General features: G+C 48.2%; 1 protein-coding gene across 4 annotated transcripts in view; it reads left to right on the forward strand.

Moving 5' to 3' along the window:
• PLXNA4 (plexin A4) overlaps window positions 1-16513 on the forward strand; it is a 695664-nt gene that overhangs the window by 614024 nt on the left and 65127 nt on the right. For all 4 annotated transcript variants that reach the window (XM_063134640.1, XM_063134643.1, XM_063134642.1 and 1 more), the window contains 7 exons: window positions 963-1202; window positions 2784-2930; window positions 3500-3734; window positions 6281-6423; window positions 10869-11137; window positions 12204-12270; window positions 15653-15799. In XM_063134640.1, the coding sequence (XP_062990710.1) occupies window positions 963-1202; window positions 2784-2930; window positions 3500-3734; window positions 6281-6423; window positions 10869-11137; window positions 12204-12270; window positions 15653-15799 (1248 nt within the window). The remainder of the gene's footprint in view (window positions 1-962; window positions 1203-2783; window positions 2931-3499; window positions 3735-6280; window positions 6424-10868; window positions 11138-12203; window positions 12271-15652; window positions 15800-16513) is intronic.

Here is a 16513-nt window from a genome sequence, read left to right on the forward strand (position 1 = left end):
ATGAACCGATAAGGATGTTGTTGGCACCCAACTCGGTCCAGGAGTCCAATGGACTTAGAATCATAGAATAGTAGAGTTGGAAGGGGCCTACAAGGCCATCGAGTCCAACCCCCTGCTCAATGCAGGAATCCACCTTAAAGCATCCTTGACAGATGGCTGTCCAGCTGTCTCTTGAAGGCCTCTAGTGTGGGAGAGCCTACCACCTCCCTAGGTAACTGGTTCCATTGTTGCATCTGCCCCCAAACCCAGTTGGGTGCCCACCACACATTCACAGGCTCATGGGTCAAGCGCCTGCATGGCCCGACAAGCGCTCAACAGCCGTCCTTCCTCACACAATTATTTATGTAATTTCCCCCACTGTGTAAATGCTGGCTGTGAAGGCCCCGCTTACACAAGAGTAAAGGCACAAGTAGGAGTGAATATCAGTGGGGCGAACATGGTTTTGCATAGGGATGTACAAATGTGCCCATTTCAGTTTTTCTCCATTTCTACTTTTTTTTCCAGTTCGACGTTTGGTTCATCCCAAATGTCAAGATTTTTTAAACAATATTATTTGTCAGTATTTGGGAGCACATTTCTCTTCATAAATGCATTCTTGTCTGCATTCTTGCGTAATATACACATTTTTGAAGCAGTCTTTTTTTCCTAATATAATGCATTTTGGAGTGTCATCCCCCCCCCCCACGAATGTATGCAGTTTTTGATTGGAGGACTCTACTGCAAAATTTGGAGAAGTGCAAATTTCGAACTATAACTCAATTTCGGTTCCTGTAGTGGTTCTAAAGTATGGAATTGGGTGATTTTGCCTTAAAATGTGAACTAAATGACTTTCTCCCCCATCTCTCGCTGTTACAAGCTGTAAAGTGGTTTTGGTTTTTCGTTTTGTGCTTCTCTTGGTGTGATTAATGTGTCGCACACATGCACACCTGTCCTTACGCTCCCTCGTGGGCTCTCCGTTCTAGGTTTGTGAAGTGCAGAACGAGACAGAGATGATTTGCCAAGCTCCAGCCCTGGCGGTTGATCCAGACAACCAGTCTGACCTCACCGAGCGGCCGGACGAGTTCGGCTTCATCTTGGACAACGTCCACTCCTTGCTGATCCTCAACAAAACCAATTTCACCTACTACCCAAATCCTGTCTTTGAGGCTTTCAACCCCTCTGGGATATTGGAACTGAAGCCAGGAACCCCTGTTATATTAAAGGTATGGAGTGAGAGTAGAAGGTCCATAGTAAAATCATGGCTGTGCCAAGTATTTCCATGTCTTTCCAAAATCTCAAGCAATGGTAAAACCATTTGTTATTTCCCCCCGAGCTTCTCAGAGGATATGCATACAAGTCTCTGGTCTTTCTGTGGGCATAACGAGACCAGCCGATATCCCGGGGATCGCCCTGGGATCATCCCTGTGTGACCACATGACACACAGGGCATCCCAGGAGCAGGGAGGGATGATCCCTCCTTTGCCCCAGGATAGCGACAGGCCCTTCCCCCACACTTTTCCCGTGGTCTCAGGATGATCCTGAGAAAGCAGAACGTGTGGCCGGGCATCATGGGTTGACCCAACTCCTCGTGAGTAACCATGAGGAACAAGGACCCGGGCATGGGGCACAGAGCTCCTTAGGGCATGGGGCACAGAGCTCCTTTAGGGGTGGGGTGGGGGGAGTGGGGAAATGTATTTATTTATTAAAAAACTTACCGTTTGCACACGAGTGCTTGTGCCCTCCTCCAATCAAATAAACAAACAAAATGGCGGGCGCGACGTCCTCTTCCTCCTGGGACGTCACGCGCCACGCGTAGACAGAGGGGGAGATCTCGTGATAACCCTATGTCGAGATCATACCCCTTCCGTCACACTAGACCAATAGGTCTAGCCATGGCCTGAAGCTTTCTCAAGAGATCTTTGAAAAACCAATGCAGGGCGAAATTGCTCTCAGCTAATCATTCCAGCTCTCCCCTCTGCCCCAGAAAAGTACCCTGGTGAAGGTGTGAGGGAATCAGCAGAAGCGTGTTGAAGGCCATGCTGTCAAAGCTTTGGGAGCCTGTGAGTAACTGGAAACATCATTTTCTGTCAGGGTTCTTGGGTGCTCTATGCCTCTTATCATAGAATCATAGAGGCCGTAGCTAGACCAAAGGTTTGTCCCAGGATTGTCCTGGGGTCAAACCTGTTCATCTAAGTGCCACACAGGGCATCCATTGCTCAGGCAGGGATGAACCCGGGATGATCCTGGGATAAACCTTAGGTCTAGCTATGGCCAGAATCATAGAATCATAGAATAGCAGAGTTGGAAGGGGCCTACAAGACCATCGAGTCCAACCCCCTGCTCAATGCAGGAATCCACCCTAAAGCATCCCTGATAGATGGTTGTCCAGCTGCCTCTTGAAGGCCTCTAGTGTGGGAGAGGCCACAACCTTCCTAGGGAACTGATTCCATTCCTCTTGACTCAACACATTTGTATTGGGAGGCACAGAGAACTACACATCACTTGAACCCCAGCAGGACGTCATGATCCTGAGCATCCTCCAGAAATATTATCCTACTGGATTGCCCAGGTCTTTGGGGTCCTCATAATACTGACCCTGGAAGTTTCTTGGACATTTGTTTGAGAATACCTGAAACAGGGGGTATGTGACCGCCATGCATCCCTCTTGTTGCAGTAGAACATCGAGTTGGGTGCCACATGCTTTTAACGCTAATGGTGATCCCGGGTTTCATACCCACTCCAGAGGTCTGTGCACCTTGATGCTGCATCTTTTCCTTTTAACCTTTTCTCCTCCCTTGACCCAGGGGAAGAACCTGATCCCACCGGTGGCAGGAGGGAATGTCAAGCTAAATTACACCGTGCTGGTCGGTGAGAAGCCCTGTGTGGTCACGGTGTCAGATGTGCAGCTGCTATGCGAGTCCCCGAATCTCACTGGACGGCACAAAGTGATGGTAAGCGACAGCTATAACACACCGCAAGGCAAATGTGATTCACTTCCTGAAGAGAGGCTGGATTCTGCATATAAAGAATGCAAAATGTTACCAATTTGCATAACGTCTCTTCTTCTGCATAATCTACTCTTTTAGCCCTCCTTGGCTAGTTATGGGGAGAGACAAGGAGTTCTGCAGGCCAGTTGGTCCCTGCTCCAAAACGCTGCTTACCTGGTTCATCCACTCCTCTGTACGCTGATATTTCATCAGCAGGTGCTGCCCATACTCTTTCAAGCCCATCTTTCTTTGGTGCCATATGGACTAGAAACCTGATTTTTGAAGAAGAGCAATGAAAACTGAGAAGAACAGGGAGCAGAATTTTGCCACCAGGACCATATTTCGGGCTTTGGAGCGTCTCTCTAGAGCAGCCTTCCCCTACCTGGCATCCTCCAGATGTGTTGGACTACAACTCCCATCATCCACTATGGAAAGATGTAGTCCGACACATCTGGAGGACACCAGGTTGGGGAAGGCTGTTCTGGGGCATCTTGAGGATAGCAAGCTTTCTCCGTTCCTTCTTCTACCTGCAGGCTCGTGTAGGAGGGATGGAGTTTTCTCCAGGGATGGTGAACATCTCCCCGGACAGCCCGCTCAGCCTGCCTGCCATCGTCAGCATTGCCGTGGCAGGAGGTCTCCTCATCATCTTCATTGTGGCCGTGCTGATCGCCTACAAGCGCAAGTCCCGCGAAAGCGACCTCACCCTCAAACGGCTGCAGATGCAAATGGACAACCTGGAGTCCCGGGTGGCCTTGGAATGCAAGGAAGGTATAGCAAATGGAAGGGGGGCAGAAAGACTCTTGGGGATCCTTCTCCTTGATGCAGCATGAAGGAACCATTCTGAAACCCAGGTCCAAGAGGTATAGCCCCATTAGCTCATGCTTTGGGGAGAAATGAAAGGGATTTAGCTGCTAAGGCAGTAGAGCATGGAGGAAGAGGGATCTGGTGGTATGTAATAAGGAAGTTGAACCCAGGGATGATGTGAGCACCTGACCAGGTCCATGAATCTGATGGACTCCCCCACATTCAGCCCCCCAGAATGGGCTCGCTGAGCCACTTACCCCCAGACCTGCTCACTAAGGGGCTGAGTGTCTGAAGAGCGGGAATGCCAGCCGCCCTTCCTCATAGGGAGACACCATTTGCATAGAAATGGCCACTCGGAGATTCCCATAGAAGTCATGTTGTGCAAATGGCGGCCATAAAGAAGCCATTTGCACAACCCGACAGGTGGAAATACTCAATTTTTTCTTTCTTTCAGGAAATATTTTTGCACCTTTTCTCCCCAGTTTACACCATTAGTGCAACATTTTTCCAGGTTCCGCCATTTCTGCATTTTATTTAATTATTTATTTGTATTTGGGAATATTGACATTTATGCAAGTGGTATTGCATTTTTTTAAATTTTTTATTTTTGGAGAGAGAAAGAGAGAGAGAGAGAGAGAGAGAAAGAGAGAGAGAGAGAGAGAGAGAGAGAGAGAGAGAGAGAATGATCCTGGGAAGGATATTGATAAGAGGGGGATACATCTCTGAAGGGCTACAAACAGGTGGACCTGTGGTCTTTTGGACTTGCACAAGTTCGCAAATAATAATAAGAAAAGATAAATAAAAATTTCATTTTTAAGATCCCATTTCAAGATCCCACCTGCAAAAATGCACGAATAATAATAATACCATGGAATCCATGGTTTGGCTCAACTTGATACAGATTGAATTGATGCCACTGGGGCTGGAAAAAAATCCACAGCTCTGAACAGGAAAAAGGCACTGAGATTTCACTTCTGAAATGGAATTCTCATGCATCGCTATGGCGAGACCATGTTCAGCAATCTTGCACATTGCTCGTCTGCCCTACCCTGGAAATATGGTAGGGCAAGTGAAAAGGGTGCAGCCATAGCTAGATGGGGCCATAGCTAGATGAGGCGAAATCCCTGGGTGATCCCTGGGATCATCCCTGTGCATCCACATGACACACAGGGGATCAGGGGATCAGGGAGGGATGATCCCTCCCTTGCCCCGGGATCTCACCCTACCCTTTAGGCAGCACCATGTACATCGATGGTGCTATATAAATAAATAATAATAATAATAATAATGGTATTTCTGCAGAGCGGGAGACTGCAGAATGTGTGGCCGGGTGCCATAGTTTGTCCGTCTCCTTGCGATTCCTTGAGAGGAGCCAGGACCCATGCATGGGGCGCAGAGCACCTCAGGAGTAGTGCACCCATCAGGGGTGGGGTGGGGGGAGCGGGAAAAGTAATTATTTTTTAAAAAAATCACTTACCTTTTGCGCACAAGCATTCATGCGCTGCTGTCCCTTTAACAACAAAAAATGGCGGGCGCGACGCCTCTCCATCCGAGGACGCCGCGTGCAAACTGGGAGAGAGATCTTGTGATGAAAAAATTGGGAGATCTTCACCCCTCCATCCCGCTAGACCGCTAGGTCTAGCTAAGGCCAGAGTTTCAGTGTATTTATTTCGGTCATGGACCAGTTCAGCTGACCACCTGAGGAACCCCAGGAGGACTGGATATGCCCCACACACCTGATCTGAGGTTCCCCATCCTAGTTGTATTGTGTGTGCACTGATTATATCACTTCCTAAGCTGTGAATATCCTCTTCGCCAAGCCATGCTTTGAGGAAGGTGCTTTTGAGGACCTTTCTCTGTCTTCTATAACGTGTGTCCCCCATCCTTCCACAAAGAGCTCAGGGTAATTGACATGGAGGTGGTCCTACTTTCTCCTTTCAGGCTAACTTTCAGTGGGCCTTCTCCGCTGTGGCACCCTGGTTGTGGAATGAGCTCCCCAGAGAGGTCCGCCTGGAGCCTACACTGTACTCCTTTCATCGCCAGCTGAAGACCTTTTTATTCTCCCAGTATTTTAACACTTAATTTTAACTTAAATTTAAATTTTACTGTTCTAACTCTGTATTTCAATTCTATATCAATTTCGCTGCGTGGTTTTTATCCTGGTTGTGCTTTTTATACTGCATTTTGTATTTGTGCTTTTAACCTGTTGGTTGTTTTATTATGGTTTTAATTTTTGTGAACCGCCCAGAGAGCTTCGGCTATTGGGCGGTATAAAAATGTAATAAATAAATAAATAAAAATAAATAAAACTTACTCTATGAAGTAGGTCAGGCTGCGAGATGGTGATTCACCTTAGGTACCTCGTGGCTATGTTGTGATTTGAACCCAGGACACTCTTGCCAAAGGTCGATCCTCCATCAGCTGCACCATCTGGTTCTTATCCCCTTAGGCTAAACGCTTCCTGTTTAATATTCCAGTGTTGTTTGCCTTTTCCCATGTCAAAACCACAGCTTTTGCAGAACTGCAGACGGACATCCATGAGCTAACGAGCGATTTAGATGGAGCTGGCATTCCATTCCTGGATTACCGGACCTATACGATGAGGGTGCTTTTCCCTGGTATTGAAGATCATCCTGTGCTGAGGGATCTGGAGGTGAGAGGGTTTCTTAAAACGAACTAGCTGGCCTTTGGGAAGTCCAGCCCTGTTGTGATGCAAACTTGTGTCCAGGGTCTCATCTACACCAAGCAGGATATTGCAGTATGAAAGCAGCATATGGTATGTCTCAATGGGCCCCAACAGTTGTCAGGGCACTTTGAAGCAGTCGTGTGGCTCCTGCCTTTTATATACCGCTTTCGTACTGCTTTCATAGTGGAATATTCTGCTTGATGTAGAGGAGGCCATTGTCTTTGTATGCTGAGTTTGTTGTTTATTCGTTCAGTCGCTTCCGACTCTTCGTGACTTCATGGACCAGCCCACGCCAGAGCTTTCTGTCGGCCGTTGCCACCCCCAGCTTCCCCAAGGTCAAGTCTGTCACCTCCAGAATATCATCCATCCATCTTGCCCTCGGTCGGCCCCTCTTCCTTTTGCCTTCCACTTTCCCTACCATCAGCCTCTTCTCCAGGGTGTCCTGTCTTCTCATTATGTGGCCAAAGTACTTCAGTTTTGCCTTGAATACCATTCCCTCAAGTGAGCAGTCTGGCTTTATTTCCTGGAGTCTGGCCTGGTTTGATCTTCTTGCAGTCCAAGGCACTCTCAGCATTTTCCTCCAACACCACAGTTCAAAAGCATCTATCTTCCTTCGCTCAGCTTTCCTTATGGTCCAGCTCTCGCAGCCATAGGTTACTACGGGGAATACCATTGCTTTAACTATGCGGACCTTTGTTGTCAGTGTGGTGTCTCTGCTCTTAACTATTTTATCGAGATTTGTCATTGCTCTCCTCCCAAGAAGTAAACAACTTCTGATTTCCTGGCTGCAGTCAGCGTCTGCAGTAATCTTTGCGCCCAGAAATACAAAGTCTGTCACTGCCTCCACGTACTTCAGGGCAATCTTGGATTTAGGGCCCCCACTCTGCCCCAGACAGCCGTCCAGCTCCAGGGTGGTGGTGATGCTGGCCAGAGCATAGAATACCATACCATCACCATATTGCTTCGATAGCAGGGATGTCAGAGCACCCGAGTGGATCTGGGATTCTGGTGGAACCCCGCCGGCATCCGTGCACCCAGACCCAGTCAGGCACGCCTAGCATGAGCGTGGAACCCTCTCGAGTGCTTGCAAGGCCCCTATGAGTGCTTGGCAGCTGCCTGTTCCTCCCTGCCAAAATAGCACACTTTCCCCCTTGCATTATTGGTGGCCGCAAAGGCCCCATTACACAAAGGTAAAGGCACAGATGGAGCATTCACAACTTTACCCTTGCACAAATGTGCCATTTATGGTCGCCATTGATGCAACGGGGAAGAGCCCAATATTGGGAGTGAGGGGACCGCGGCAGCTGAGTGCAGCCTAACCAGTAGAGGTGTAGGCCAAGCGTCCAGCAATGCAGGTGCGGGTGAATTTGCCCACTCCTTTAATAGTGCATCTGTTTAAGTAGGGCTGAGGTAGGGATGTATGGATTGCGTTAAATCTACTCCCTCTGTGCTTTGCAGACTGTCAGGCATCATCTGCTCGTTGATGGGTCCGGAATTCCCCACCCCTCCCCTTATGCCACAATTTATGGAACTTTTGTTGCCATGTAAGATTCTGCATACTTTTCTTAGCTTAGCGTATACCAGTTCATGAAGTCTGTGGAGGCTGCAGCATTCGGACCCATCCAGCCCGCTGGGGAATCTGTGGGTTGGATTCATAGAAATCAGAACTAATTTGAATCTGTTGCAGGTTTCTCCAGCAGTCCTAAGCTGGGGTTGCAATTGCTCCCTACGCCATGGCTTTTGTAGAACCGAAGAATCATAGAATAGTAGAGTTGGAAGGTGTCTATAATGCCATCGAGTCCAACCCCCTGCTCAATGCAGGAATCCACCTTAAAGCATCCCTGAAAGTTGGCTGCCCAGCTCCATCTTGAAGGCCTCTAGTGTGGGAGAGCCCACAACCTCCCTAGGTAACTGATTCCATTATCGTACTGCTCTAACAGCCAGGAAGTTTTTTCCTGATGTCCAGCTGCAATCTGGCTTCCTGTAACTTGAGCCTGTTATTCCGTGTCCTGCACTCTGGGAGGATCGAGAAGAGATCCTGGCCCTCCTCGGTGTGACAACCTTTCAAGTCCTTGAAGAGTGCTGTCATATCTCCCCTCCAGCTTCTCTTCTCAAGGCTAAACATGCCCAGTTCTTTCAGCCTCTCCTCCTAGGGCCTGCCACCATTGCCCTTGTACTGCAAAAATTCAGCAGCGCAGCAGTTAAGGGTGAGTGAACTCACCTGCACTCGCCCTGTCACCAACACCCACCTCTGCTTGCCAGGCCATGTGAGCCTCTTTTGAGTTTCGTCTTGGCCCGGTAAGCACTCAGCAGCTCCCCGCAAATGAAGCATTTGCATCTTTACCCATGCATCCATGCGACCTTTAAGGCTGTCCTTGGTGCAGGGGGAGTGCACAGTTTACAGATGCTCCCAAAATTGTGCAATTCCCCCCCCCAATTGCATCAATGGCAGCTGCCACTGATGCAGGAAGAATCATAGAATCATAGAATAGCAGAGTTGGAAGGGGCCTACAAGGCCATCGAGTCCAACCCCCTGCTCAATGCAGGAATCCACCCTAAAGCATCCCTGACAGAGGAAGTGCACGATTTCATCACACAGGTGGGTGCCTGCCAAGCACTTACTGGGACCTTGTGAGTGCTCAGATGGGTGTCCATGCTCATATTAGGAGCATCTGACTGGGGCCAGGTTGCCAGACCTCATGGAGCCTATCAGACTCCCAGATCCAGTTGGGTGCTCCTGGCCTCCCTAGCCGCAGCAGCAGAACAAATCAGCTATTCGCCACCAACATTTGGCAGCAAACCACTATGGAGGTGCAAAAAAGTGCCAATCTTACCTTGTTTTCAAGTTGAGTGTGGCCCTATTGAGGCTCTGTCATAGTTTGCCCCCAAATATTGGTGCCAACCAACCTTTATTCTCTTTCTTTCTGTGTTGACACTGCGGCCAGTGTGGCAGCAGGGGTGTGGCTCCAGGGGGGGGGCAGAAAATTGGCCCCAGACTGCCCAAAGTGGCCCACCTCAAACAGTTCTAATTTCCTAACATTTCTGAGCATGGTTGGAAACACAGTGCCGTTTCTTACCATTCTTCCTTTAGGCTCCAACTAGCAGTGTCTTATATACCTATATAGATGCTGTTTCCTAGGGATGTCAAAGGAATCCAATTCTAATCAGCTGTGGATTCAGCAGCAGGCCATCTTTTTTCAGAGTTCTGCAGATTCTGAGAACTTGCAGGCTATTCTCCCCCCCCCCCCCCTTTGACGTGCCATCACACATGCGCTAATGTGCATTATTGAAACTGCAAATTAGCATTAATGTGCATTAGTGTAAATGGAACAAAATTCTCATGCATCCCTCCAGAAATCCCTGTGCTGTCAGTGAGTGGATGGTGGAATGAAAGGTGCTTGACCATCCACAAAATACAGATGGAACCGATTTAACAAAATTTAACAATTCATATCATTCCTCAAAGGCGATGTGCCATAATGAGGAATGAGGAATTGATTACTGTCAGTTGTGGGGAAGCTGTACGCCAGTTACTTAAATTCGAGGCTCACTACTTGGATAGCGGAGGAAAACATCCTGGGGAACGAACAAGGATTTTCGGCCAGTCTATACTTTCAGCTCTATGATTTCTGCCCGTTAACCACATATATGTGTCAGACGACACTTTTAGCCATGGTTTGTGCCACTAACCACATTGCAGAATGTTGTTTGTGAGCCAAACCACAATGCGGTTAACGGGAAAAAAAGTTAGGGAAAACGTGTGTCAGACGACACCGTAAACCATGGTTAAGGATTCCCTTAACCACGTTGTGGTTAAGCAGCATGGTTTAGTATGTCGTCTGAACCGGGCCTATGATTCTATGATCCTGCTCTTCATTCCGGATGAACAGGGGTCTGGAAACGAAGCCCTATGAGGAGAGACTGAAAGAACGGGGCATGTTTAGCCTTGAGAAGAGGAGATGGAGGGGAGACGTGAGAGCACTCTTCAAATCCTTAAAAGGTTGTCACACAGAGGAGGGCCAGGATCTCTTCTTGGTCATCCCAGAGTGCAGGACATGGAATAACGGGCTCAAGTTACAGGAAGCCAAATTCCAGCTGGACATCAGGAAAAACTTCCTGACTGTTAGAGCAGTATGACAATGGAACCAGTGACCTAGGGAGGTTGTGGGCTCTCCCACACTAGAGGCCTTCAAGAGGCAGCTGGACAACCACCTGTCAGGGATGCTTTCGGGTGGATTCCTGCATTGAGCAGGGGGTTGGACTTGATGACCTTATAGGCCCTTTCCAACTCTACTATTCTATGATTCAATAATGACGATGCACACCAGCAGATCCAGGTGGGAGTAGATGTCACAGAGACACAAGGGATATAGCTGGTGCTCTAGTGATGCTTAACTCTCTCTTTTTGACAGGTCCCTGGTTATCGGCAGGAGCGGGTGGAGAAAGGCCTGAAGCTCTTTGCCCAGCTCATCAACAACAAGGTCTTCCTTTTGTCCTTCATTCGCACCTTGGAGTCCCAGCGGAGCTTCTCCATGCGGGACCGTGGCAACGTGGCCTCCCTCATTATGACAGTGCTCCAGAGCAAGCTTGAGTATGCCACCGATGTCCTCAAGCAACTCCTGGCTGACCTCATAGACAAAAACCTGGAGAGCAAAAACCACCCTAAGTTGCTGCTTCGGAGGTAAGTACTAGGGCGGCTCAAGCAGCCCTTGGCTAGGATCTAGCACAGCTGTAGTCTCCTGTCTACATCCAGTGTTGCCCTTGGATCCATTGACTGGTCTTGGAGGAAAGCATTGAATGAAGTTAAGCACCATGTCAGGATGGCGGGGAGCAATTCATAAACTCCCCTAATTTCAAAATTTCAAACCAATATGCAAACTGCAATTCAGTTCCCCTCTATTCAGCACTGGTTAGGCCTCATCTTGAGTATTGCATCCAGTTTTTGGCTCCACAATTCAAGAAGGACGCAGACAAGCTGGAGCATGTTCAGAGGAGGGCAACCAGGATGATCAGGGGTCTGGAAACAAAGCCCTGTGAAGAGAGACTGAAAGAACTGGGCATGTTTAGCCTGGAGAAGAGAAGATGGAGCGGAGACATGAGAGCACTCTTCAAATACTTAAAAGGTTGTGACACAGAGGAGGGCCAGGATCTCTTCTCGATCCTCCCAGAGTGCAGGACACAGAATAATGGGTTCAAGTTACAGGAATTGGACATCAGGAAAAACACCTGCCAAAACCCAGATTATGGAATACCATATTCTGTATGGTTTGGAGGTTATGGAACAGGCTAGGAGTTGATGTCATCAACACCTCACCTCACCAGAAATGGCAAGGGATGCCTACAGAGGCAGAGTTTAGCCTAAGGAGCATCATCCACCAGTGTTGTGCATCTTTGGGAATTGATTATTTATTTATTTATTTATTTGTTACATTTATATACTGCCCCATAGCCGAAGCTCTCTGGGCGGTTTACAAAAGTTAAAAACAGTAAACCTTAAAACCGATACAAAATTTAAAAACATAAAAACAACAGTATCCACTCCAGCTTCCGCAATTCACTTGAACAACCATCTGTCAGGGATGCTTCAGGGTAGCTTCCTGCATTGAGCAGGGGGTTGGACTCGATGGCCTTGTAGGACCCTCCCAACTCTGCTATTCTATGATTCTATGATTCTAAGCAAACCAATCTTCTTTTCTTCGTGTCTTGTGTTGGTAACGTTTTTATTTATTTTTTCTATTCTGTTCTAGGACAGAATCTGTTGCTGAGAAGATGCTGACCAATTGGTTCACTTTCCTGCTCTACAAATTCCTCAAGGTAAGAAGAGCCCATCCAGATGTTAACCGCACACTTGTGCATGGTGCTTGGAGCTACCTAAATGTGTCACTGACCCAATGCACCTTGCAGGACACACTCTTCACCTGACATTTTCATCTGAGCAAGAGGTGTTGATGGTTGGGGTGGTGCAGTATTAAGAGAAGCCTCCATTGACTATAAAATCCCACAGGGGAAAATGTTTCTGGGGGAGGAAGGTTTAACACCCCCTCTCAGAGTGCCACAGTTCTAATCTGAAACAGGGCCATGCATGCTTACACAAAGGTAAAGAAATCTACCAAGCATATCTCCACTATAAGTGATTCCCCAAAAGTTTACAGCCTGATCCTCCTCATGGAAGTTCTACTGAAGCCAGTGGGTGCTACTCCCAAGTAAATATGCATAAGATTGCCATCCAGTTCTTCCAGTTCTAGTAGCATTGACAACAAGCTAAGTTGAGCCTCCCTCTCCACCACCACCCCCGTGACGATAATTTGCAGTATACGTGTGTCTGTGAAGGTTTGAGTCCTACAGAGGCAAAATAAAAGGTTCCAGTTAAGATTTATTCCCTTAAGTTTCATTTCTCCAGTTTAGTTTCATTTCTTTTAAGATTTGAACAGTACTTTCTGTTTTGGGAAATGAGGGTATAAAAAGGGAAGAGAAAGCGAGCTAGGAAGAGAGGGCAAGACCAGAGCAGGAAAAGAACAGAGCACAAGGAAGGAGCAGAAAGAAGGAGCCTGAAGATATCTAGGTGCAGCATAGGGTAAAAGAACATGCATTTTTGCAACTTTTATTTTCTTCTAACGCCTTTGTACTGCTCAGCTCTATTACCTTTTATTGTAATTTTCTCATTTTAATATATTAGTAAACTGTTGCGTTAAACCTCACATTCCTGGTGTACCAATCACCCCATGTCTACAACCTAAACCCCATGTTACTGGGAACGGGAAGAGAAAAAGAAGGCAGGTGCGACTCTTAAGGAAGCAGAGATCCTTAAGGAATTGCTCAGGAGGTCCAGGGCATAGAAGGAACCTGACAGCATCCATGCATTCCTGTGACACCTGAGTTTCCATGACCAAAAGTGCTGATGTGCCTCCAATGTCAAGGGACAAGCACCCTTTACACAACCAATTACTGCCAGCGTTTACGCCATCTCTGAAGCTGAAAGGCTTATGACGCCTTAAGTAGCCGTCCTCCTTCCTCCTATGATCCGCTAGCTCTTGTGGCAGGAAAAGTTTTGAAGGGCCCTGGAAGGTCGATTCAGTGGTTCCTGCTATCAGATTCCCATTTCCAGCTGAAAGTGGGGGATAGGGGGAGGTGAGTCACTGAAAGCTTTGCTCTCATAATAGGCTATTTTATTTTCCCCACTCGGCTTCTTGTCTTCCTGCCTTTTGCCCGAAAACACGGACCGATAAGGCAATAGGCAGCCGGGCAGAAGCAATATGCTGCCGGGAGATAAGCTAATTAAGTGGCAGGCAGGTGTCTGAGCGGAGCAAAGGGCCCACTTTTGCTTCCGCCGAGGAACCGGCTTCTCGGGGATTTGCAGAGGACAAAATTGAAACTCCGCCGGTGAATTTGGGATGAGCCGCTCAGGGATGAGAGCCAGCAAACCCAGAGGAGAGTAATGAAGAGGGAGAGATGAATGGGGGTGGGTATGAAACAGCACAAGAATTTCCCATCCTGAATCGTACCCACACATGGAACTCTGAAGGACTTACGTCCAAGTAAACGTACTTCGGTTTCCAGTGTAAATGTCTAGACCTGCCCAGTGAAGGCTGGTGGCTCCAATGTCAGGGTGGGTGGGGTAAATGTGCTCCAAGTTTCAGTCAGAACATTAAAGGAACTATCCAAGAAGGTCGAGGAGGCAGATATAGTCTCTCCCTTATCCTCCCAACGGCCCTGTGAGGTAGGCTAGGCGTAGAGAAGGCCATCCAGGTAAGATTCCTGGAGATTTGAACCTGGTTCCCTCTCTCTGGTCTAAGTCCAATGCTCTCATCCAGCCGTCCCATTGTGGGGCCCACCAGATGGTTTAAATTACACCCCCTATCCACCCTGATCATTGACCAGGCTGGCTGGGGCTGATAGGAGCTGTAGTCCAGGGTGCCACATTGAGGAAAGGGAGAGGGGACAGAACGAAAAGACAAGCCTTGCAAGGGTTTGGATAGCTTAGCCTTGGATAGCTCCATTAAAGGTATGACTGGTTGTGACTGAAACCCAGAGAGGATTCTTGGCTCCTCTCTGGGTTTCAGTCACAACCAATCACACCTTTAATGGAGCTATCCAAGGCTCTGAATGCATTTTGGGAACAGGGTTCAACACTGTTGATAGTTCCTTTAGAGTGCTGACTAGTTCGGACTGAAACCCCAAACATCCACTGCTCCACAAACATTGGGGCCACCACTGGCTAAGGCCCTGCTCCTTGCTAGGCCAGTGGACATGCTGGTTGAGGATTATTGGAGTTGTAATCCAATAAATCTGGAGGGCACCTATGAAAAATGGCATCATCTGCAAAGTAGATTCCAAGGAGTGGTGCAGCTAGGTTATTTTAGACACTGGACTTAACTCGGGAAGGGAGTTTAGACAGTCATCTGTATTACTTCAGTTATGAAGCATGCAACTCCCATTTCTCCTCTCCCTTTCTCTTCTCCGTGCTTCACAACTACTTCTGCATTCCAGACAGGTGAGAGCAAAACAACAAAAAGAAAACCCGTTTGCCAGCCCTGATTAATAATAATAATAATAATAATAATAATAATAATAATAATAATAATAATAATATAATTTGAGCAAGTGCAGTTTTGCATCTTCATTCGTAGCATTTTCATGACTAAGGGAATAAAATGGACTTTGCTTCTGGTACCCTGAGGCTAAAGACATTGACTTGGGAAGACGTTGGGATGCAAGAGCATTTTTGTTTTCGCTTCGAAGCTTCAAACGAGATCGCAAGCACGGGGGGCGGTACGGGGCAGGTTCTCAATTTGCTCAGATTATGCACAAATTTGTAACCATTACAGCTGAAGCCGTGCACATTACGCAAATTCAACCATAATGTCCATATGTGGTGGACATTTGCACAAATTTGCAACCCCACCCCAATTGCGCAAAATTCCCAGAAGACCTGAAAAGTGGCCCGACTTGCTGCAGGTCATGTCAGGCACCACAGTGAGAACTGAAATTAAGTCCAGAGCCAAAGAAAACTTGTTAAACTCCAACCACCCTCACCCCACCAAATGGATTCCGCAGACATCCCTAGCCGTGGTCTAAGAACATCTAGTACATTGGCCATGCATGCTCTGAGAAGATGGTGGCAACGATGGAGCCATGTCCAAATGCTTCTGGGTCAACAGCTCATGGATTGTCCCCCCGCCTTTTTGCCTGACTGCAGGAATGTGCCGGGGAGCCCCTCTTCTCCCTGTTCTGTGCAATCAAGCAGCAGATGGAGAAGGGTCCCATCGATGCCATCACTGGGGAAGCCCGCTACTCCTTGAGCGAGGACAAACTCATCCGGCAGCAGATCGACTACAAGACCCTGGTGAGTGATGTTGACATCAATGTACCCAAAGGAGCAAAGTTTGGGGTGGGGGGAGAACAGGACCAGGCTGGAGGCACGAGAGGGAAACGGTGAAGGAAAAGGTTTCAATTGACTAGCAGATTAAGGAGTGGGCTGAGATTGAACCTTTCTCCCTCCCTGGCTAGGTTATTGCTTTTCTTTTTACTTGGAAGAATCTTTGGCCGTTTCTACACCATCCCGAAAATGCAGGCTGGTCACAGCCAAGCGTGCATCATTTGGATGCACAGGGACTCCCGGGGGAGGGGGGGGACGAGCACAGATTTTCCCAGGAATAAATGATCCTAGGGAAAATCCGATTCTTCCTTGGGATCGTCCCGAGACCATGGGAGGTGTGTCTGCCTATCTAGGCTTCTTCCCTCCTCTCCGCAAGTAGTGGGGATCAGTAGAGGGAAGGAATCGGGGGTTGGGGGTGAGGGGTTGGGGGGAGAGGGGTTGGGGGTTGGAGCTTCCCCCCCCCACTTACCTTTCGCTGGAGTGCGAGTGCACTCCAGCTCCTGTTACTATTTTTAAAAAATGGCCGCCTCCACTCGTACGACATCCATCCTCTCATCCTGGACATCACGCCGGCCATTTGGATACGGGGGACGATCCCGGAAGGAGGTCAGTCCGGGATCGCCCTCCCTCCCTTCCTCTGCGTTGGGCTGGTGTAGAAATGGCCTTAGTATATGTGTAAGC

This window comes from Elgaria multicarinata, chromosome 9, assembly GCF_023053635.1.
Source record: "Elgaria multicarinata webbii isolate HBS135686 ecotype San Diego chromosome 9, rElgMul1.1.pri, whole genome shotgun sequence".
Classification (NCBI taxonomy): Eukaryota; Metazoa; Chordata; class Lepidosauria; order Squamata; family Anguidae; genus Elgaria; species Elgaria multicarinata.